Source organism: Octopus sinensis, linkage group LG2 (assembly GCF_006345805.1).
Source record: "Octopus sinensis linkage group LG2, ASM634580v1, whole genome shotgun sequence".
NCBI lineage: Eukaryota > Metazoa > Mollusca > Cephalopoda > Octopoda > Octopodidae > Octopus > Octopus sinensis.
In genome coordinates, this window is record NC_042998.1 from 121,641,232 (window position 1) to 121,667,396 (window position 26,165).

The 26,165-nt window shown below is 36.2% G+C and overlaps 1 protein-coding gene across 1 annotated transcript in view; it reads left to right on the forward strand.

The window, feature by feature from the left end:
* Positions 1–15,503: 15,503 nt before the first annotated feature.
* Positions 15,504–26,165, forward strand: part of LOC115231421 (alpha-centractin) — a 34,878-nt gene continuing 24,216 nt past the window's right edge. The window contains exons 1-2 of the mRNA XM_029801446.2: positions 15,504–15,658; positions 23,672–23,736. Coding sequence (XP_029657306.1) covers positions 15,611–15,658; positions 23,672–23,736 — 113 coding nt within the window. The 5' untranslated portion in view covers positions 15,504–15,610. The remainder of the gene's footprint in view (positions 15,659–23,671; positions 23,737–26,165) is intronic.

Here is a 26,165-nt window from a genome sequence, read left to right on the forward strand (position 1 = left end):
ATAAGATACTACCTGCAAACTGTATTTATACTCATTTAAAATCAAAATAAAAAATATTAGGCTATCTAATTTGCATACAAAGAATATTCTTTTATTAAAATCTAATTTAAATTAGTAAATTTTTTTGTTACTTTTCCAAAATTTATTTAGTTATTTATTAATTAAAAATATCTAAAGGAAAATTTTATAGTTGAAATGAATTTAAATAAAATAGTGAAGTTTTAAATTTACAATTTCTTTATGAAGCCAATAACTAAGGGAGGTAATTGGAAAAAATGTTCGCTGCGCTAGTTGAATTGCTTAATATATTTTTAGTGTACTTTAATCAGATTCCGATGACAACTTTGATCAAAGATGTTCCAGTCGGTGACCATCCCATCTTTTGTTCAGACAACTTTACTTCTAAAATGCAACGGCATTATAATATCATTTATAATCAAATCGGGATTAGCGTGTACTATTTCGTTTTCAAAAAATATGACTTTAATCTATGGTCAGGGGAAACGATAATGCTATATCTTAATTATAGCGTCATTATATGACATTTTTTCTGATTCTTTTTATTATAGTATCACCAATCGGGGTACCATTTTCTTTATTTTAACAATGCGACCTTGCATGACAACCAAAGTAAATGAAACTGCAGAATTATTGCATTTTTGGAAGAGCTCTTTTGGTTATTTACCCAATACCTCAAAGACTCCCTACCTCAAAAAAAAGCGATCAATATAAAGACCTTCACCCGGGAACAAAAAAAAATTAACCAGTCTGAGGGGTGTTAACAAGGGTATGAAAAACGAATATAAAAAAAAAATGCGCGCTGACGACCCGGGGGCGGGGGAGGGCCCTTTTGGAAAATTCCCAAGATCCGCTCTTTCCTTCATAACTTTGGGTAAAATGGATTTATATTGATGTTTTTGGGGGTTTTTTTACGGAATCCCAGATTTTTGGTTATGGAAGATCCGATTCCGATAAAAAAATTTTTTCAAAAATCGTATTTTCGAAATTTCAAACCCCTCCCCTCCCTCCCCCCTTCATTTTTCACTTTTTCCGGATTTTTTTTTTTTTTGTGAAGTACAGAAAAAGGCGAAGATAACGATTCTGGAAAAAAATTGTTTGTAAAATTTCAATGAATATATACCCTCAGGCCTTCAAGCAGGTTATATGCTAGAAATTACAGCCAAATCTCACAAAACTGCTATAGCATAATGAAATTTTGAAAATGCGATTTTTGAACATTCTTTTTTAGAATCGGATCCTCCATAACCAAAAACATGGGATTCCGTAAAAAAACAAATCAATATATATCTATTTTAACCTAATTTATGATGGAAAAATTGGATCTTCTGAATTTTCTGAAAGGTCCCTCCCGATCACCCAGGGCCGTTAGCTCGCATTTATTTTTTGTATTCGTTTTCCACACACTTATTAACACCCCACCAGGGTGGTTAATTTTCTTCTTCTTTTTTTTTGTTCCCAGGTGAGGATCTTTATATTGACCGTAAAAGTAAAGGGTAGTTTTCTCCTTTACTTTCTTCATATTCCTATGTTTCACACAATAGAATAATGATTCTAAAATTTTTTTTCTTTGCAATTTCAATTTTTTTTTTCCATTCATGTTTCCAGTTTTCTTTTCCCTTGAAGAATAGGACACTGAGGAATAGCTATTCTAAAGCTCTTCTTTATTTCAATGTTACTGATCTTCAAATCTGTCAGAAATTTTCATTTTCCTGCAATTAAATGTCAATGTTTTGGGTAATTTTCATGTTATTCTCCCTTAATTCCGTTATCTAGGTGACCAAGTCAGTAGTGGGGGTGGGTGCACTGAAAGTGTAACTGCTAGAATAAGAATAGCCTGGGCAAAGTTTAGGGAGCTCTTACCTCTGCTGGTGACTAAAGGCCTCTCGCTCAGAGTAAAAGGCAGACTGTATGATGCATGTGTATGAACAGCCATGCTACATGGCAGTGAAACATGGGCCGTGACTGCTGAGGACATGCATAAGCTCGTGAGGAATGAAGCCAGTATGCTCCGATGGATGTGTAATATCAGTGTACTTACTCGACAGAGCGTTAGTACCTTGAGAGAAATGTTGTACCTAAGAAGCATCAGTTGTGGTGTGCAAGAGAGACGATTGCGCTGGTATGGTCATGTGGCGAGAATGGATGAAGATAGGTGTGTGAGAAAGTGCCAATCCCTAGCAGTTGAGGGAACCTGTGGAAGAGGTAGACCCAGGAAAACCTGGGACGAGGTGGTGAAGCACGACCTTCGGACGTTAGGTCTCACCATGGAAATGACTAGAGACCGAGACCTATGGAAGTATGCTGTGCGTGAGAAGACCCGGCAAGACTAGTGAAGCCATAACCCGTGGCCCCTACCTGGGACGTAGTCAGTCCACCTGTGCATACCTTCCTTCTTGTGACACTTGTGAAGACCTGTTGAGGCAAGTGAAAATCAAATCAAATCAAACCAAATCAAAATAGATGAACATCAATGGTATTTGTATCCTTGTGGTACCAGTGCCGGTGGCACATAAGAAAACCATCTGAACGTGACCGTAGCCAGTACCGCATCGACTGGCCTCCGTGCTCAGGGCACGTAACAAACACCATCCGAGCGTGGCCGTTCGCCAGCCTCGTCTGGCACCTGTGTCGGTGGCACATAAGAAAACACCATCCGAGCGTGGCCGTCTGCCAGCCTCGTCTGGCACCTGTGTCGGTGGCACATAAAAAACACCATCCGAACGTGGCCGTCTGCCAGCCTCGTCTGGCACCTGTGTCGGTGGCACATAAAATCACCCACTACACTCTCGGAGTGGTTGGCGTTAGGAAGGGCATCAAGCTGTAGAAACACTGCCAGATCTGACTGGCCTGGTGCAGCCTTCGGGCTTGCCAGACCCCAGTTGAACCGTCCAACCCATGCTAGCATGGAAAGAGGACGTTAAACGATGATGATGATGATGATGATAATTAATTTTGCCACATGAGTAAAACACTTCAATTCATTCATTTCTTAAATGTTACTTTATTCATTTTTTTTTTTAATGTCGTAAATATGAATGATAAAAAACATAGGAACAGAAAAATTAGAAGTTTCTAGTTTGCATAAAGTTTGTTAATAGTAATTTTAGAATTTAATTTTTAAAAGCAATGTCTTATTTAGTATGTTTACCACAAATAAATTACCAGCTGTATATTTCTAAACAAAGTTACATTAATGCCTCTTTCTTTTAAGCATCAATGATTTACTTTTGTGACAAGCTTTTTAAGCTGTTAGATTTCTTTCTCCAAATTAATCCATATTCCCTAATCATAATTTTTAATTACCACTTCTTTTTTTTTTCTTAAATGCATCAAGATCAACTATCTTTCCGACAGAAAAATTGCCATAATTACTAGTGGTTGAAGGGCTTTCAAAGAAATTAATTTGTATTGATTCGGAAACAAGTAAGCTAAACCAATAGCTTCCACAGGAAGAGTATATACGTGGTCTGATCAATAAGTATCCGGACTGTTGCCAAAGTAACGAAACTAAAGCACGCAGAGGGAAGCCACTTGGCACAGATTGACATTGAACTCTGTTGTGCATGCACACAAAGTTTTAACATTCTAGCTCACTTCTGCTGTTTACAGCAGTGCTTGGAAAGAAGGTGTGTAACATGTGGTTGTCGCATTGACCATGACAGAGAAAGTTGAGCAGAGAATCTGCATCAAAGTTTGCTGAAAGCTTGGCGATACGTGTTCAGAGGCCAACTTCTTTGGGTTGAACAGGTTGATGAAGATACACTTCAGAAGTATGAGTTGTCATTGCCGAAGTAGATGGTTTAATTAACATTGTATAGTGTACATGTGGATAGCATTGTAGGCTGGGAGAATAATAACTGAAGCAAACTCATGAACATTTAACTTGACATAAGGATATTTAGTATTGGCTATTTACAATGAACAATATTAATAATTGCTGAATGGGTGAGAGAAAAAAGCTGCATCTGTAGAAGTTACTGATGAGACATTGTGTGAATATTCAGAATGGGTCTGTCCAAGAACCTGGAGCTATCAATGCAAATGTCCAGAACCATCTGCATGGCAAGAGAGGAGGCACACAAATCAGTCAGACGCCTTCAACATTCTGCAAGTTAAAGCATGAAAATAGTTTTTATAGGGAACAAGAAGTCAAATTTTAGAATATTCGAGAAAACCATTTCATGCTGATTGAATCGATTTATAGACCAATCACCTGAAATTGGTGGCTCACTCATGGTACCCAACTGAGTATCTAGTGGCTAGGGTTTGAATCCCTGCTACATAATGAATCTCTCTCAATACTTATGATATTTCCTAAAATAAATCTGCTCATTTGATGTAGCTGTGACAGAAGGATTAATTATCCATATCTAATTTGTCAAGACTTGCTGATGCTTCTGAGGTAAATGTTTCAAAATTGTAGTCAGAAATATGTCCTTAGGTATTTCCCCAGATAAGGTTGTTTTTCTTCCAATCGATTTTCTTTGAGGAAGCTTTGTAAAAGTGGGAAAATGGAGCTATTGCTTTTATAAACATTACTATATAGCATGATGATCTTCATTTTTATGCTTCTGTTTTCCAAAACATATCGCAAATAACCACCCCTTTTCCATTGAAATGACAAATTGAACTGATTCTTGGATTTTTCTTTCAAATGAATGGGGAAGCCTTTGTTATCTTATAGCTGCAGTACCATCTGCAGTCACAACAACACATTTACTCCAAGATAAGGAACAGAAGGGATGAGGACAGTGGAAGTAGGTTTGAGAACAGACGTGACTTGAAAGCAGAATCATAGAAGGTTGAGACCAGTGGTTCCCAACTAATTTTTGGCCATGCCCCACTGAAACATTTCTGTGATATTTGATTTTTGTTATTCAAAATTTTACTACTATTCACTTGGAGGAAGCTTAAAAGGTTATTAACTTGGTCTCTAAACAAGCTTCCAAAGAACATGGAATTCATGAAAGAGAAAAATATAAAAAACAGAAGGACAGTTAAATAAATAAAGTTGCAAAACATTGTTGTGGAGGACACCCGCAAGCCAGAGAAGTGGGCTGTTCATCTACAAATAAATAGTTGACAGACATAACAAGTCAGCGAGGTATGCCATTAGGCCAGTCGGGCCGACAACAAAGTACGTCATCATAATACTACACTAAACAGTGTCGAGCAAGACACAGAGAACTGAAATGCAGAAATATAAAATAATTGAATATAAAATAAGTAAACTAAAGTTAGTGAGATTCTTGTGCTTCATGCCGGCTACAGAGAGATTTTATATTAGGCACCAATTTAGTCAGCTTAAGTCTCAAGTCTCCTTGTTTAGTGATATCCAGTCGATTTCTTTTCTTCAATAACAAATCATTTACAACACTAATGCCACATTCAGCTAAATATGAAGATGGGAATGGTAACAACAATTTTCTTGCAAAGTTGGTTGAATTTGGGTATTTGGCTTATCACAAAACCATGACGTCACTCCTTTTATCTCTCTATATATAAAACTGAGAATGTGTGTCTGTCTGTCTGTCTGTGTGTTTCCCTAAAACTTGAGAACTACTCAACCAATTTCATTAAAATTTTACACATGCCTTACTTAAGGTCCGGGGAGTGTCATCGGCAAAAAGAAATCTTAACTTTTTCCCTAGGGCGACCCCACAGCAATATCATATCTTCTCCACTATTTCAGTATTACGTGTTAAAAGTGAAACAAAAACATCTCTTTTGTAATGCAGACACTTTCACTATTAAAGTGAAAATATTATATAACAAGGATGAACCATTAACAATGGTCATCCATTTTGCTAGAAGAAGATCCGCTATGGTCTTATATGCTACACCACTGGTTTTCAATTCATATTAATCAAATTAATATTCAATTTTTCATCCTTATGTGTGTGTGTGTATTAGCAATTCGTATAAAATTGCATTAATGGCTTGAACTTGAATAAGTGGTTTCACATAAATGGAGATAAATTAGAAAGGTTTGTTGTTATTATTATTACTGTTTGACTATTGTAATTACGTTTGTTGGTTCCTCGTCAGGGAAACGTTGTTGTGTTGCATTTGTTAAATAATTGTAAACCGTAACCCTCCCCCTTTTGGAGAAGGGGTTTTGGTTATTGTTTAAAAATTGAATTGTGTCCCTGTTTGGAGAAATTGACAATATTTTCACCGTCTTTACATAAGCATTTTTGTTAAAATGCCTTCGATAGAAGAAAGTCCAAAAATGAATTTCGCTGCAGCCGTACACTTCTATACAAGAGGGAGGACAAGATCCAATTGATTGAAATTGCGAGAGACGGGCCTACAATTCCAGTCTGTTATATATTTTGAGTATTGTTATCACTAGCAATATCAAGATATAATTTTGTATTTTATGTGTAGATGTATATATAGATGTACATGTAATATGTACACATATATATACACATATATATACACATATATACTTGCATAATATATCTACACATACGCACACACACACACACAAACACATACATAGGGGCAGGTGTGGCTGTGTGGTAACAAACTACGTTCCAAACACATGGTCCTGGGTTCAGTCCCACTGTGTGGTGACTTAGTATGTGTCTTCTACTGTAGCCTCAGACCAATAAAAGCCTTCTCAGTGAATTTTGTACATATATACAGGCATACATACATATATATACATGCATACGTACGTATTCAGCATAAACACTCTACCACTACAACTAATAACTGTAGGGAACACTTTCAAACCTGCCTTACATTCAAACCGGAATCTCAACGCCCGAGTTTTCCATCTCATGTTAATCTCTCTCATGGAGCTCATACAAAAAGGGCAAGTCTTTGGGCCCATACAATGTGACATGTACACAATCGAATGGCAAAAAAGGGGCCTTCCACATGCTCATATCCTGCTTTGGCTCTCAGCGAAGATCAATTCCAATGACATCAACAACATTATCTCTGCAGAGCTTCCTGATCCAGCTTTAGACAAAGAACTATACGAAATAGTTAAAGCAAACATGGTACATGGTCCATGTGGGCGTGGATTCAACATAAACTCACCATGCTTGAAGGACAGCATAGGTTCAAAAAGATTTCCAAGGAGGTTCCTACAAGAAACTCAGACAGGTGCTGATGGGTATCCATCATACAGACGCAGAAAACCAGAAGACGGAGGTTTCACAGTAACTATCGGAAAGCACAATATTGATAATAGATGGATTGTTCCATACTGCCCACTCCTGTCAAAGTCTTTCAATGCCCACATCAACGTTGAGTTTTGCAACTCCGTTAAATCCATCAAGTACGTTTGCAAATATGTAAACAAGGGTTCTGACGCTGCAATGTTTGGACTTCAACAAGAATACTGCCAGGATGAGGTGACGCATTATCAGGTGGGATGGTACATAAGTAGCAACGAGGCTTTCTGGCGCATCTTTGGCTTTCCAATTCACCAACGACACCCCGCAATTCAACAGCTTGCTGTGCACCTGGAAAATGGTCAAAGAGTGTACTTCACCGATGCTAATGCTTCTCTGTTGGCAGAGGAACCAAGGGATAGCACACTCACTGCATTCTTCAAGCTTTGTCAAGTGGATTCATTTGCTCAAACCTTGCTGTATCCACAGATTCCATCGTACTACACTTGGAATGGAAAAAAATGGGCCCCACGGAAAGCAGGTCAAAATGTTCATGAATACCTTGGCATTAAGTTTCACACTTGCCTTGGGCGAGTATACATAGTGCATCCCACTTAACAAGAGTGCTTCTACCTTCGTCTACTACTGCATGAGGTCAGAGGGCCAACGTCTTTCCAGGCCGTTCATGGACATGTCTGCACAACATACAGAGAAGCCTGCTATTGACAAGGTCTGTTAGAAGATGGTGCACAATGGGATGCAACTTTAGGAGAGGCTGCTTTATCACAATTACCTAAAAGTTTCAGGGCACTATTTGCAGTATTACTACAGGCATGTGAACTGTGTGATCCAGCCACTCTATGGCTCAAATATAGAGACAACCTGGCTGAAGACTTTCAGCGCCAAGCTCAACTGCTCTATCCTGACATGGAGAGTATCAGCAATGAAATCTATAACAAAACACTCATTGACATTGAAGACAGAATTGCTAAACTGGGTGGAAAGGAATTGTCGACGTTATGGCCTGCCACAAGCATTCAGGTCAGGGTCAAATAGCCTTCCCACTGCTGTCATTCGTGAAACAACCTATGACACTCAAGCGCTTTCAAAGTACATTGTTGAAAATAGCCTAAATTACTTCCAGACCAGCTGCAGGCCTACAGAACTATTCTTAACAGTGTACGCCAATGCGAGGGACGAATCTTCTTCCTTGATGCTCCTGGAGGGACAGGAAAAACATTTATTACAAAGCTTCTCCTTGCAGAAGTTAGGTAGCATCAGGACATTGCAGTAGCTGTAGCCTCCTCTGATTATATTGTGGGTAATTAAGTGATGGCAGAAAAATATGCTAAAGAAAGATTTGAATGATATTGAGGTGGACAAAAGATACATACATATATATATAAATAAAATACAAAAATGGGACAAGAACACAAAACATCCAGACAAACGATACAAAGAAAACAAGGACGGCTCATTTGGAGTTTTCTTTCCTCAGTCGAGTTCCAGATTATCTTTGCAATTTCGGCTATGTATATATATGAGAGAGAGAGAAAGGAAACTCCCCGCCATCTTCTCCTAAATTTGTTTAATTAAAAAATTTTTTTTTGCCAAAAATCCCCATTTTTGGATATGGAGGTTCCGGAAAATTGCCAAAAATCGGCATTGTGAAAATTCCCCACCCCCTTTCGCCCCAATTTCTTCAATTTTGACTTTATTCCCCAACACTAACCCTGACCCTAAAACCCTAACTGTAACAGAAATATTTTGAAATTTTTGTCTAAATCTTAATGTCTATTTTTCCGCATATTTACAAAAAAAAAATTCTTAAAAAAAATTTTATTCAGAATCATAATCTCTGCATTTTCCCACATATTTTGAAAAAAATAATTTCTAAAAAGAGTAAAAAAATGAAGGAAATGGGTGGGGGTGGTAATTTAAAAATGCCGATTTTTGCCAATTTTTTTGCAGATTCATATTCCCCATTGCCGAAAAATGGGGTTTGTGTTCAAAAAAAAATTTTTTTAAAGAGTGGCTGGGAGTCTTGCCAAAATGCCTATGTCTTGTCTTTCAAAACATAATGTTCAAGTTAGCTCCTGCTCCGAGATAATGGACGATCGAGTTATCACCCCTGAAATAGTCGAAAGGAAAAAAAAAGAAGAAAATGAGTAGGAAAGTTAGGTTTAAGAGTCTTAATTTCACTCAGAAGTGGGTGGGTGGGTGGGGTGACATTACATTGACTAATAACCATAAAATGTTGCACTGAAAGTTGGCATATATATATATATGTATGTATGTATATATATATATGTGTGTGTGTATATATATATATATATATTTATATATGTGTGTGTATATATATATATATATGTCCGTTGCCAGCCTCGCCTGGCCCCCGGTGGCACGTAAAAGCACCATCGTGACCGTTTGCCAGCTCCGTCTGGCACCTGTGTGGGTGGCACGTAAAAAGCACCCACTACACTCATGGAGTGGTTGGCGTTAGGAAGGGCATCCAGCCGTAGCAACACTGCCAGATCAGACTGGGCCTGATGCAGCCTTCTGGCTTCGCAGTCCCCAGTTGAACCGTCCAACCCGTGCTAGCATGGAAAGCAGACGCTAAATGATGATGATGATGATGATACGCCAACTTTCTGTGCAACACCTAGCATTGTAGGTGTTCTAACACCTGTCATATCTAATGACAGTTACAGTTTTGCTTTTTGGTAATTCATTGCTAAACCACTGCCTAATTCAATTATATATATACATTGGATAAAAGAAAATATATATATACATGTATTGTTCTACTCCTTTACTTGTTTCAGTCATCTGACTGTGGCCATGCTGGAGCACCACCTTTAGTTGAACAAATTAATCCCAGGGCTTATTTTTTGTAAGGCTAGTAATTATTCTATCGGACACTTTGGATGAACTGCTAAGTTATGGGGACGTAAACACACCATCATTGGTTGTCAAGCGATGGGGGAGGAGGGCAAACACAGACATACACTCACACACACATATACAATGGGCTTCTTTCAGTTTCTGTCTACCAAATCCACTCACAAGGCTTTGTTCGGCCTGAGGTTATAGTAGATGACAGTTGCCGAAGGTGCCACGCAGTGGGACTGAACCTGAAACCATGTGGTTGGTACCCAAGCTACTTACCACACAGCCACTCCTGCACCTATATATATTAGACAAAATGTGATAGCAAAGCCAAGGCTGTGAGGAGTTTTCAGAACATTTATAAGGAAAGAGATATAGATATAGTCTTACAGCTGTTTCTGGAAATGTCCTGAAAACTCCTCACAGCCTTGGCTTTGTTGTCTCATTTTGTCTAAGATATATATAGGTGCAGGAGTGGCTGTGTGGTAAGAGGTGTCTGTCACGAGATGTGTTTGTGAAAAGATGGAAGTCTGTAGCTTGCAAGCTGGGTATATTTGGCACCAGGTAAGTGTGGCCGGATCAAGAAGTAAAGGTTCTACCCAGATGGCTGGGTTCCTTGCCCTACTGTGTAATATTAAATTTGTAATCTTTATATTGTAAATACTGTACACATTATATTGTAAATACTAAAACGTTTTAAGCTACTACACCCTATATGTTTGTCTGTATTTGTATGTCCCCTCTATGTAACGCCTTAATGGTGAATTTTCATGAAATAAAGTAGCTTGTTTACCAACCACATGGTTCCGGGTTCAGTCCCACTGCGTGGCACCTTGGGCAAATGTCTTCTACTATAGCCTCGGGCCCACCAAAGCCTTGTGAGTGGATTTGGTAGACGGAAACTGAAAGAAGCCTGTTGTATATATGTATGTGCGTGTATGTTTGTATGTCTGTTTGTCCCCCTAGCATTGCTTGACAACCGATGCTGGTGTGTTTATGTCCCCATCACTTAGCGGTTCGGCAAAAGAGACCGATAGAATAAGTACTGAACTTACAAAGAATAAGTCCCGGGATCGAGTTGCTTGATTAAAGGCGGTGCTCCAGCATGGCCGCAGTCAAAATGGCTGAAATAAGTAAAAAGAGTTAAAAAAAAAAAGAGATATATTGTCTAAGATATATATATATATAATTTCTTATCCAAATTAACTATTGCTTAACCATTCTCTCACACCGTCTCCATTGAAGGGATATAATAAATATCCTGGAAACAGCTGTAAGAACTTCTATTTATAAATGTTCTAAAATCTTCACAGCCTTGGTTTTTTATCTCATTCTGAAATTTTTTTTTTATATATACACATGCTGATATATGACCTATGTTGGACTCCCTATTTGCATAATCACTGAACCTGGAGCTTAACTATGGTCTATCCATTGCACTTACTCGGCATTACCTGACACCTTTGGGTCTTAATGATACCATTACCTCTCATAACTTATCTCTCCCTATATACATATGCATGCTAATACAAGACCCACATTAGACTTCTCACTCCTATCACTATCGAACCAAGAGTTTAACTATGGTCTGTCCATATGTCCATAGCACTTACTTAGCATTACCTGCCACTCTTTAGGTCTTCTAGATACCAATCCCTCTCATATACATATATATATATATATATTATATATATATATATAAATATATGTGTACACACACAGTGAAACACATTGTTTAAAAAATTGCACAGAAAGTAGCAGATTGAAAAATCACATACAAGTGGTGGGGGATGGTGGCAGTTGCTACAGCAGTGGTAGCGTAAGATCTGTTTTGGCATTGGCTGGTGCTGCTTGTATGAATTGCATGTTTTGTCCCAGGTAAATGACTGAGATTGCAGTTACTATGTATGTATGCATGGTCTCTTGCATTGAGAAAACTGGTATATTTTGTGGGTATCATGCGTTTATAGATTTTACTTTATTTACAGTTTGCAGATTTATCACAGAGCTGTGCAGTATTCATTCAAATTGAGATGGACAGTGGTAGGAAGAAAGGCGTGATAGTAGCAGCAGTTATGGTTGTAGCAGTGGAATATTATGGCAATGATGATGATAATGATGGGTCAGAGTATTCAGAGAAAATGAAGAATGTGGATAGCTGGACAGTGAAGGGCTTTTCATTGCAGAGTTTAATAGGTCATCAATTGTGCTAGCTTTGAGGATTGCTGTCTTTGCTACTGTTGCTATCTGTATATACTTTAAATTTTGATGTGGCCGATGCTTTAGACCAGTAGTATATCTTTCAGAGAAATCCCTTGGGAATTTTATGACCAGCTTCACCAGTTAACATTTTGGACTTTTTATTTATCTATTTTTGTCCTTTGTTTTGGGAAGGAATCTAACTTCAAGCAACTTTTTACAGATCATTTTTTAGACACTATAGCAAAGTATGTAAGGGGTGCAAATTTTGATTTTGCACCCACTAAAAATTGTAGGGGGTGTGCTTGCACCCCGTTCCTGGGCTCTTGCGCATGGAAATCGCTGGCGAGTAACTGATACAGGAAGAAATAGATAATCTATAATGGAGTCCAACGATTCAATCCAGGATGAAGCGAACAGCGTACAAAACAATGAGAAGCAACAGAAACAGCTCCTCTTTTCTTGCAAAGCAACAAATACACAGCCTACATCTGGAATTATGGATTCCACATTATTTTACGTTGACTTGTGTAGGTTCATAGAACTTAAATCTAGTGAACAGTCATACCAGTCTCTTATGAACTGCCGACTAAGAGTTGTAGCCTTTGCTTGAACCTTTGGCACTCTACATCTCTCTGGACTCATCTCACTCAATAAATTAAGAATTCTATGAGTACCTTTTACTTAAATACTTCAAAATAACTTCTTGGGTGTCGTTGGTCTTTGTCTCCCATTCTCTTTACTTACTGCTCCCCCTCCTCTTCCTACCTTCTTTCTACAATTCTAACTTCTCTCCTCACTGGCCATCTATATCACTTCCCTCTCACACTCGCCCCTAATCTTTTTCATAATCATTTACTTGCCTATAACCAAATCAACTGTATTCATTTTTTCTTCTTCACTTAGCTTTGATCAGTTGTTGGCTCTCTTCAAATCTCATTTGATTATTGCTTACATAATGAAACAGTTCTGTGATTACACACAAATATCTTCCTCCCCATAAAGTATCGTCCACTCCCAGTCGGTTGATCTTTCTTTAAGTCTGTCTAATTCATATTATCCATCCACGTAATCCTTGGTTTCCATCTTCCTATTTTCATATTCATTTTGAAGGCTTTTAACTGTCTTTGTAATCCATTCTTTCCCAAATTATTTTAATATTTTCACTTTGGTGGTGACTAATAAAATGTTCTGAGATTTTGTCATTCTTAGTCCTTCCTTATCAATTATGTGTTCTGTTCATGCTGGCAAAGATTACTAGCACTCTGACATGCTATATTTTTCTTGTCTCTTTAACCAGCGGTATTTAATACTGTTAACTAAAAATCTACTTATCAGTTTTGCCAGGCTTAGCCGATTCACCCACATTTCCTTCTCTTGTTATCTCTACCTCTTAGACCAGATTCTAGCACAAAATAATTTTATCCTAACATTTCTGTCCCCAAAATCAACTCTCTAGAATGTTTTACCTGCCTGAATTCTCTTCAACCTAACCTACAACTACATCGATCTCACTTGGAGAGGGTCTTCAAAGGTCATTGGTTTTAACATTCTTCTACGGGCTTATTATTTAACATCTGCCAAAAATATTGACCAAGGATTAATCTTAGAATGTATTTTCGCATTAACATATGGCAGGTACTTTGATGTATAGTCAAGTCCTCATAAGTCTGTAGATCAGTTTCAATTCATACCGTTTTGCTTTTTTTGTGTAAACTTGAATATATTCTATAATTAAAATTCACTGACTGACTTAGAGTGTATATTTATTTCTTCCTGTAGGGCCGAAAATTATTCTCGAGGGACCAGAAGAACATAGAGTTCTGTATAATTGTAAAAAATTATTGTTGCATGTGAAACTAGTTTTTTTCTTTAGTCATCAGAAGGGCAGCACCTATGACCATTTAACAGCCTCTGAAACTGAGGGAGGTATTTAACATTAGCGCAGAAATCTAGCCCGAGCATTCAAGGGAAATTTGGTGGTGTTAAACACGGTCGACAGATTAAGTCTATTACTACCAAGTAGAAACTATCACTGATGGGATTTCATGGAGTTTCCATTTATCAAATTTCACCCACAAGGTTCGTTGATTTAAAGTTTGTTCAAAGGTCCATGCACTGGGACTGACTAGAAACCACAATTTATAAATTAAATTGGTATGACATATCTGTTCTGAATTCACAGCGTTTTTGTTGAATTAAACAGAGGCGTATTTATATCAAGAATTTCTTTAATTCTATTAGTTTGCTTAATTGAATTTCACTACAATACTAATTGGAACTGCAGATGGGAGAAGCTGATAAATTAACAGACTATCATTCCAATTGTCCAAAGTCTGTAGTCAGTTACTACTCTTGCATTATGTCCTTGATTAAGATATATAATTATCTACTGATTTGATTTACCCGGTCGCAAATAGTTACGCGATATTGTTGTTGTCAGCCCTGTTCGAGCAAACGTATGATGACAGGCATTCCAGCCATGACCATTGCGACATTTTCAGGCAATAAGTCCATTTTAAAGACAGAAGGGTGCATTTTAATTGAGATTTGGTAGTTATTTTCATCCGCTCGAGTTAGAAACAATACGCTCCTATAGCAGCACATTGCTGTTATTATGTAGCCTAAGGTTAGCGCAAACTGAGCAGACGTATGATCAAAGTATTTCAAGAGTTACAATATCGTCTTTTCCTATGTGCAAGGAATCTAGAATAATATTATTCCCCATATCCTTTTCTAAAACAGTGGTGTGTGATTTGAGAGAAATTAGGTTGCTATTTCTAGCAGGTTAAGCGACCACGTGGAGGTTTTGTTGTTCTTATAGTTCAACGTTGGAGCATTGGTGAGCGTCATTGCGTAATTGACACGTATTTGTTAGTTTTGTAGAACTGTCTTCCAACCCAGCTGTGCGTACAAATCAAAGATATACATGTTTCAATAGGCCAATCTGTACAAGATGCACTACACGAGCAAAAAGCCATCAGTTGGTGCCTTATTTCACAAAACAATGGGTTATGGTACTTTTTTGCGCTTATTCTTGCATTCCAATTTTTAACGAGTTGTCCTAAATAAATAAATAACTCCTATTAAGCCAGCTAGTATCACGAGTTACGTCCCTTGTTATTTTACGTTGCACATCCATGACAAATAGACCGCAGAAATTTTACGAATAAAAATTTTTTTTTTCATTTAAAATAATTCAATTACACATACTTTTGTAAGCTAAAAAATATTCTATAATATTTAGAAGCTTATATTAGTTTCATTGATTTAAATATTTTCTTAATGACATATTTGACACCTTCCCAGCGAACCTAGCGGAACACATACGGTTAGTTGGTAGATGTGCAAAGAGATTCTGATACTGAATGGAATCATACGATGTTATAGCTAACCAGCCTGTTGTTATTGACAACGTAAGTATTACAATTAATGACAAAAAGAGATAGTGGCAATGTTACATGTATATATATTTAACTTAAATATTTCTGTCTAACTGTGATCATTTGGGATGTTCCGTCAAATGTTGTCTCTATGACTCATCTTTTTATACTATTATCAGCTTCTTAGCTAATTATTCTTACGATCACTTGGAATATTATGTATTTTAACTCATAGAAAGATTGATCCGACAATAATTTTAAAATTTCCAGTTATTTTTAAATGAAATAATAATTGTCTAGTTAGGGAACTTTTGATATAAGTACGACTAAATTCTAAGTCGTCTAGCACTGACTGCAACTTCCGTTATCTCCATTACTCTCACCACTACTTCAATTGTACCCAGCCTTACAAAAATTTATATATAAATATGGATATATTTTTTGTTTTTATTTGTCATTTTACTTTTTATCTAACTTGCCGAATACTATTATCTTTAAAAGATAACGAAATTCTCGATGACACACCCATCTGATATCTTATAAAACTTAGTGCAGCTGCTAAGATGTCCTGTAAATCAGCATAGCTAAATTAGCCCTTTTATTGCCTTAAATTTGTAAATGCCGAAACAGGTTTTATTCTTTATGTAGGCAGACTGACAAACCATCATTTAGTCATTTACCTCGTCCACCCACATTTTCAACAAATGTCACAACGTCACTTGCTAAATTGACAATCCTCGTTTCAATTCACACACAGACGCACACATTATATATATGTATATATATATATATATATATATATATATATATATATCAATTTATATCAAATATATATCAATTTTAAAAACGATTTTCTTAAATCAGTTAAATTTCTGCTTTCCTTCGATTTTCATTCTGACGATTTTTTCATCATTTTTGGAATACTTAGCTATAATTCTAAGTGATTTTCTAGACGTACTTGATATTATTACCGTCTAAAGATTCATTTATAGCAGTTTTTAATGGAATATGAAGTCAATTCAGTCCAAAAGGTTATTAATGTTAGTACTAACTTTGATGCATATCTTGTATTTAAAATGATAGAAATGGAGCAATATGATTTCTTACATTAACCCTGACTTTCACATATTCGGAGGGAGGGCCATTAGTGATCCTCTTGACCCCGCTTTTGTTTAGTTATTTTATCAATTATAGAAGCATAAAAAGCTTATTCGATATTGGGGATTGGAAATTAAACGTAAAGAGACGTAACTAAATTTGACAATATATTCTGTCCGGTGTTTTACCGTAATCAGCGAAGATAGTACTATGGAAAGTACGAAAACACTGAAATAATCATTAAATCAAATAAAACCAATCACAACGAAATTTATCTAGTAATTATCTCCCTTCGAATCTCTATACATTTTTCAATGGAACAAAAATTTTAGTATTTTAATTATTTTATGCAACGTTTATATTGTAAACTCCTTGCTACGCTTATTAGGTGAGTTAAGCCTCATCTGCTCACTGAGATTGAATCAAATTCCAGTGTATTATACAAATTATAACCCAAATAATCAGTATCCAGTTTGGCATTAAGCACTTCCATATTCGAATCTTCTCGGGGTCAACATAACCTTTAATTTCGACAGATTTCGTATTTTGGCATAAGTATTAGTTATTTATTGATTGGCATGGCTACTGGCCAAGCTGTAAGAGTCGGCGCTATGTGTTTTGTCGCAAGGTTGATTGTCCCTCATTATGATTAAGTTCATCTTACTGTAAATAGATACCCCCATGTGACAGTAGAGATCACCTTTGTTGGCCTGTCAGGGCTGTATGAATGGTGAGTTATTTGCTTGTAATGCTGAGCTCAGAATCTGAGCATTATTTGCAAACTATCACGGCTCTCAGAACATAACTTATTCCAGTGTTGTATATCTATATGTATCGCTCAAATGCTATAAATACTGTATCATCATCATCCTTATCAATCTTAGCATAGGTAGAATAGATTTATTGTGCAGTATTAAATAACACTGCTTTAAATACAATGACACTATATGCATTACAGCTATATCATATGTATTACTGAGAGTAATAAAGCACAGTATCGCATTCAGTGTGATATTACACATATTGTGCACAGGTAACAAAAAATAACACATTGACTACAATAATACTATTAATGTAACTTTCTCAGAAGTAATAATTTGGTATGGTCATGTGGCGAGAATGGATGAGGATAGCTGTATGAAAACATGCCACACCCTAGCAGTTGAGGGACCCTGTGGAAGAGGTAGACCAAGGAAAACCTGGGATGAAGTGGTGAAGCATGACCTTTAGGCCTCATCGAGGCAATGACTAGTGACCAAGACTTTTGGAAATATGCTGTGCTTGAGAAGACCCAGCAAGCCAAATGAAACTATAACCTTGTGGCCTATGCTAGAGGTGTAACCAGCCCACTTATGCGTACCTGTCCTTCTTTGGACACTAAACTTTGCTTGCGAAGACCTGTTGAAGCAAGTGAAATCAAATTTGATGACTGGCATCTGTGCTAGTGGGGCACTAAGAGCACCATCTGAGCGTGATCGTTGACAGACCGGCTAACTGGCTTTTGTGCCGGTGGCATGTAAAAGGCATCATTCGAGTGTGATCGTTACCAGCGTTGCCTTACTGATACTTGTGCTGGTGACACATGAAAAAACATTCGAGCAAGGTCGTTGTCAGTACCACCTGACTGGCCCCCATGCTGGTGGCACGTAAAACCATCCACTACACTGTTGGAGTGGTTGGCGTTAGAAAGTGCATCCAGCTGTAGAAACTGCCAGATCAGACTGGAGCCTGGTGCAGCCATCTGGTTCGCCAGTCCTCAGTCAAATCGTCTAACCCATGCTAGCATGGAAAGCAGACATTAAACGATAATGATGATGATATATTGCTCAAAGATAACATTGCTCAGATACACAAAATTTATTGTCATCATCATCATTATTTTAATGTCCTTCCATTTTTTGGATGAAGTCCAGTATTTTCTTTTCATATTGTCAATTGATCATTCTCTACCATGAGCATCTTCTACTGACACCTATTCATATTACATGTTTATATCAAGATGGTCATCTTTCATTTATGCTCAGTTGCTTTTTCAGTTTGGGGTTTATCTTTCAGCTAACTCAGCATCACATATCCAGTAAACATGTTTGTCTTATTTCTCTTGAGGTGCTACAAATCTTCCGCATTCAATGTTTGTGTTTCACTATATGCAGATACCACGCAATCATACAGCATGCATTGCTATAAAATCATATTTTCTTCAGATTGATCAGATTTGTTTTATGGTGTTAAGTTTATTTACATCTTTACTGATTCCAACTAGTAGGCTGTGACTATACTTGGTCACTTCCATCAAAAGAAAACAATTTCTATACTTGGAATTGAACTTGTCTGCCTTGGTGAAAATCAGGAACCCTAGCTACTAGTCTTCTCTGAGATCTTTTCATTTAAATGTGAGAAGTATTCTTTCATAGTGACAAAATTGGTGTGATTTGAAATGACAATCTAATAATTGCTATAACAAAGGCATCTTTAGTGTAATTTATCATCATTGTTTCGCGTCCGTTTTCCATGCTAGCAAGGGTTGGACGGTTCGACCGGGAACTGGGAAGCCAGGAGGCTGCACCAGGCTCCAGTCTGATCTGGCTTTGTTTCTACAGCTGGATGCCCTTCCTAATGCCAACCACTCCGTGAGTGTAGTGGGTGCATTTTACGTGCTACCAGCACAGGTAACAGCCTCGATCGGTTGGTGCTTATGTGCCACTGGCATGGAAGCCAGTCAAGGTGGCACTGGCATTGGCCACGTTCGGATGGTGCTTTTTACGTGCCACCGGCACGGGTATCACAGCTACAATTTCCATTTGATTTTTATTTTGATGTTGATGTACTTGACTCAATAGGTCTTCTCAAGCATAGCAGATCGCCCTACGATCCAAGGTAAGCACAGCAGGCCGTCCTGCGATCCAAGGTACTTTGGATGGGCTGGGGCTGCTATGTGAAGCTGGTGCAGGAAAGAGCCATGAACTCATGTTATTTGTCGGGTCTTTGCAGTCACAGCATATCTCCAGAGGTCTCGGTCTTTCATCAACTGTTTGGGAGTGGCACTTCTTCACACATCTACCAATGACTTATATATATATATAAGCTTGAATGTGAGCAATTACACATTCCAATAGCTTTTACCTACTTACATGATAGGTAATAAATTTATTGTGGACATCATTTGGGTACCAGGTGTTAATGTCATACTTCAAAACCAAGCAAAGCATGAGCTGTCAAGTTTTTAAAAATGTTTGCAATCAATAGAAATTGATCTTTTAGTTGCATGATTGTCAAAGAATCAATATATTTCTCTTTTCTTAAATTATAATTTTAAAATAGTAATACTTTCTGAAAATGTTAATTCTTTTGATAACAATAGTTAACCTTATTGATGAATGAATGTGGCATTAGCAACATGAATTCGTTTTTAAAATCATTTCATTGTACATGCCCCCCACACTGTGTTTGGCTTCTAAATATTACAGGTACTTTACCTACAATATTTAGAAGCAGAACACAGTATGAGGGGCATGAATAAAGTTTTCTATCAAAATCTCAATGTAGAAATATCAGAAAAAATTTGTCAAAGTAATCAGTTTTTATTATCATTGGTTTAGATTTTGTTTTATTGTGACATGTTTTCTGTAATTTTTTGGTTCCCAAGAACTTATTTTGCAAGGTGAAATCTTTAATAACAGCTAACACTATGTACTCAGTTACATCAGTTAAACTGATAGTTATATAAATTATAGATCTTTTTTGAAAGTAAAACTTATTCTGTGTTAACACTGTATAGATTATCAATAACAAACTAATACTTTGTATTTTTTTAGCTCTTCAATAATATGTTTTGTGAAAAGCTTTCATGTTTTAACACTTTTTGTTTGGTGTCAGATTTTTATAGTATGTAGGCACTCTGTCAGTTGTTTCTAATATTCAATCTTCTTCTTCTCTCAAATTAATTTGGATTTACCCATATGATAGTTTTAAAAATATAATCCCAATCTTTTGACCCCTACCTTCAGTGTCAAAGAACCATTATTTTTTAACTGTTGTGGATGAGTATTCACGTTTTTCATTTATTTTTCCATGTACTGATACTAGTGCTCATTCTGTTATTAGTAATTTGAAGGTTTTGTTTAATCTTTTTGGATTTTCTGTTGTTATTCGTAGTGGTAATGCTAAATGTTTTGTATCTAAAGAACTTAAACAATTTCTGTATGATAGGGGTATAGCGATTACTCATTCTACTGTGTACAATCCTCATGGAAATGCTCAATGTAAAAGGTATAATGGAGTAATATGGAATTCCATTAAATTGGCCTTACGTAGCAGAAATTTACCAGTTTCTCAATGGGAAGTTGTGGTTCCAGAAGTTTTACATTCGCAACGTTCATTATTATGCACAGCAACTAATGAGACCCTGCATGAGAGATTCTTTAAATTTCCCAGATGTTCTATGTGTGGTGTTTCTGTTCCTACTTGGTTAATGCAAGGACCTGACAAAGTGTTTGTTAAACGACATGTATGCAATAAGTATGATCCATTAGTAGATGAAGCCCAATTGGTACAAATAAACCCTAACCACGGGAGGGTGCTGTACCAAGATGGACGTGAAAGTACTGTATCCATTAGAGATTTAGCTCCTACTGGCAACAGTTAAGTAAGGATCAAACTGATGTTGCTGACACTGATCCTACTCAAGTGCATGAACACCGTGGTGATTTTTCAGATACCACGATTGATTCTGACCCACCTACACCAGCTCAAGAATCAGAACCTCAAACTACTTTGCACAGGTGTTCATCCAGAACAAAAAAAGTTTCTGATAGGTTAAATTTATGATTGATGATGTGTTATGCTCATGAAATGCCACATTATTACGTTGTTGTAATTAGCTCATGGTTATGTTTATATTTTGCATTTTGTTGGTTAATTTTTTTTTTTTTAGGGGGGAAATGTTGTGATTTTAGTTTTGATCACGTGACTTTGATTGTCTCGATTGCTGTTATTTGCCTGCAGTGCAACTGTGCAAAGTTCTGTTCTGTTTACAGCACGTGTTCAGTGTTAGTTTTTAATTAGTCAAGACTAGCAACTCGCTGCATAAAACTGTTATTGTGTTGAAGTTTAGTTTTGCTTACAATTTAACAATCTTTGTATTGTAGATTACTGTATTTTTAGTTAATTAAAACCTTTTAAACTTAGATATTCCAGTTTGGGTTTATAACAATGCTCAGATGGGTTGAGTGCTTATGGTAAGTCAAACATTTCCATGAAGCTTAAGGCACAAACAATAAAAAAAAGTTGTGATTTTAGTACTTATATCTAACCTGAAGAAAGAGGATGATATAACTTAAATTTGAACACAAGGCCTTTTTGTCTCATTTTAATCATTGAATAAATCTTTATAGCTTATAACTTGTTCATAATTTTTTGACTAATGTTAGATTTTAAATTTAAGCTACACAAATTGTGATACCTTTTTTTTTCGGGAAATAAAGTGAAATCACTGATAAATTAGTTATTCATTAGTCTTGGGATATATCTCTTTATTCACAAGTATTATCAACTGAAGTCTTGAGGTTGGTGATATTGGCAAAATTCTTTATTGGATATTGGTATATATATCATCATCACCATCATTGTTTAACGTCCGCTTTCCATGCTAGCATGGGTTGGATGATTTTGACTGAGGTCTGGCACACCAGATGACTGCACCAGGCTCCAATCTTGATCTGGCAGAGTTGCTACAGTTGGATGCCCTTCCTAATGCCAACCACTCCGAGAATGTATTGGGTGCTTTTTATGTGCCACCGGCATGGGGGCCAGTCAGGCAGTACTGGCAACGACCTCGCTCAAATCTTTTTATACATGCCACTGGCACAGGTGCCAGTAAGGTGACGCTGGTAACGATCACACTTGAATGGTGCTTTTTACGTGCCATCGGCACAGAAGCCAGTTAGCTGCTCTGGCAACGATCACGCTCGGATGGTGCTCTTGGCACCCTACTAGCATAGGCACAAGTGCCAGTAAGGCAACGCTGGTAACGATCACACTCGAATGGTGCTTTTTATGTGCCACTGGCACAGAAGCCGGTTAGCTACTCTGTTGATGATCACACTCATATGGTGCTCTTTGCACCCTGCTAGCACGGATGCCAGTCATCGAATTTGATTTTGATTTCACTTGCCTCAACAGGTCTTCGCAACCAAATTAACTAGATAATTTGTCCTCTGCATTTTTATCTCATTTGCATCTTCACTTGCTTTAAAATATTAACAGTAAAAATTTCTTCAGTTTTCACTTGAATCTTCTTTTATTTTAATAGTTATGATTAGTGGCATTTGTTTTGGTTGTAATCTTCAATTTATTAAAAAAAATAGATTTCATTACAGTCATGATACTTCTTTTATTTCCAGTTTGGATATCTGAAGATGATATAGCTTTACCCTTTTCCTTATAGTCATCTTTTTTTCTTATAATTGTTTACGTTGTTGCTTCGTTCATTCATTTTCAAGCCTTGGTGTTTTTTTTGCTTCAGTGTCATGTCTTTCAATGACTTCAAATTTATCATCTAAGATTAACATTTTCTTTCTTCCTAATACTCTAGTATTGTTGTGTGTCTTTCTCTCATCTGTACTTATTGAGGTAAGATTATGTATTATATTTAGATGAAGTGAAGCAATATGATGACTACATGGAAGCATAAGATTCTCAACACATTTATTATAACATAATTAATTTAATGTTTGAAAATACAACTGGATGGTTTTTCCACACAAACCTTTGAAACTATTGCCATGCTAAATGATGTTGTTTTTGGTATTGGTATCAATTTAAAACCATATTAATTTGAAAACCATGTTCTTCAGATTCATGCCAACTAACTGAATTGATTTTATTTTCAGATGATGAGTTTATTTAGAAATGAAAAATGTAAACTTTAAACATAAAATTTTTTTTCAGGGGTCTGGGGTAATCAAGGCTGGATTTGCTGGGGACCAAATTCCAAAATATAATTTCCCAAATTTGTAAGTGTTTTATCTTTCTTTTTCAAAAAACATACTTAAAACTGATCAATTTAGAATATTGTTTTATTTTTTTATTCTCATTATCATTATTGTTATTCTTTTTATCCTTCTGAGATAAATAAAGTACATACCAATCAAGTACTGTAGTTGAAATAATCGACTAACTTTCAGGCAGAATCATCATCATCTTAAATGAAAGAAAAAGAGCGAGAGAGGTGTTAATGACATGTGGCAGGGTGGGGAAGAAGTACTTATTACATGGTTAAAGAGTTAGCAGGAGGGATAGAGATGGAAAGGGGAAGTAGATGTATTCAGGGAGAGAAGATAGTGGTGTGTTGATTTTGAAAAGTATTTTTTTTAATTGAAATAATTTTTTTGTATAGTGACCATTGCATGCACGTAAGTGCAGTTATTTATAGTTTGTTTACTTAAAAAATTTAGATTTGTTTTACAAGCTGCTCAAAAAAGGATGTGCAGATATAGAACATGGATCAGACAGGAGTAGAGAGAAAATATAATAAAAAGAGGAAAAAGACAACAGCAATGGAGATGTGAGGAAATGAATGTAGACAAACATCAAGAATATTTAAAGAAAGCTAAACTATGAATACTATAAAAATGCAATCCATCCTTCCATTCTTAAATAGGTCCTTGTTTAAATAAAATTTTGAAGGATTGGAATGAACTGGGGAGAGGGGTACATGTTGAGGGTTTGCTGCAGATTCCATTCCATGGAATTTATATGGGTCCTACTAGTATAAAATTATCTCAGACAAAAATTATGCAGTTGAACTGTGGGATTGTGTTCCAAAAATCATATTAATACGTTGATAAACATAAAATTTTTGTTTTATGAAACAATTATTTTAGAATCTAATTGAAACACATAAGGTGTATATTTTGGTTAGAAATATAGAAACAAAATGGTTAAACCTACCTTCCAGCTGTTATTAGAGTGGCTAATATTATTCGGTAATTCTTAACCCTTACGTTACTGTATTTGAGATGCTTTGTGTTTCTTTCAGTTACTTTAAATATAACAAAGAATTTAGTAAAATAACTTACTTATCATTCAGCTAGTGTTAGGAACATAAATTGTGGCTAAGGTTTGGTGGAAGATTTTAATTCAAAATTTAAGAAAACAAGACATTTGTATTACAGAGTCAGAGCCTGTTTCAGCTGGGTTGGTAATGAAAGGGTTAAAGAAATCATCATTTTCCCAATTTTTTCGATCAGTTTTGTGACAGTCTGCTTGTCATGATAACATCCTTAACTATGGAAAAAAAATCAAAGACAATCAAAATCTTTAATATAATAAAACAATTTTATGAAGTTCTTTAAATTTATGAATCAAAATTGAAGTAAGAACAATTTTAAAAAATAGAATTTCTATGGTTCCATTAGTTATTAAGTATTTTTAATAGTTTAATGTGAAATTTTACTGCACCCGTAGGTATTCCTTCATGCTTCAGAAGTGTGTATAATATTGTATTTTGAGACAATGGGGTGTTTGAGTGTTACATCAAATTTGCTTTGTTGTGGGTTTTGATTTAGTGACTCTTGTATTGTTTTAGTGTTTTGTTTTTTATAGTATTGGGAAGTGGTTATATAGAACATGAATTCATCATCATCATCGTTTAATGATGATGATGATGAATTCATGTTCTATATAACCACTTCCCAATACTATAAAAAACAAAACACTAAAACAATACAAGAGTCACTAAATCAAATGTGTAAGATATTTTATTTTATTGGATGTTGATTGTGTTTTGTATATGGTGTGTTGAAATGTGTTCTGTTATTAGGAGGGTGTTATGTAGAAAACATGTAAGTTGTGTTTTTATGTGTGACTTCTGTTCTAGTATTGAGCAATACCTTTCTCAATATTCCACAGCAAAATCTTCTTTCCTTCAAATAAGTAGCTAATTTCTTTTCAATGTCAGTTGCTCCTTAACTGAGCATCTAATTTTCATGATAAACCTTCTCACTTTATGCTTTTTAAATGCTAACTGATAATACATCCTCAGTTTCTTTTGCTATTATTTTTCCTTTGTGGATTGTTTTCTCATTGGGACAGGCCATATCAATAATCCATTTCTGCTTGAGTGTGGAGTATTCCTAAAATTAAATCTGACTTTCTGATATTGATTTTTTTATGCAAGCGTTATTCTAAATTCCATCACTTCATTCCTTTTTCTCCAATTTGGTCCCTCTGTATCATTCAGTCATTTATGATAAAATGTGTTCCATCTGTAGCTATTCCTTTTCTTTTTCGGACACAGTGTATCAAAGATTACATTATCCTCTATTTTTTTTTAATCATTAGAATGTGATTTGTGGAAGACATGGTTGTTAATCCTACTAGTTCAATCCCATAACATTTTTCCCAACTAATCTTTCTTGGTTTACCCTAGGTAGTTCAAGTA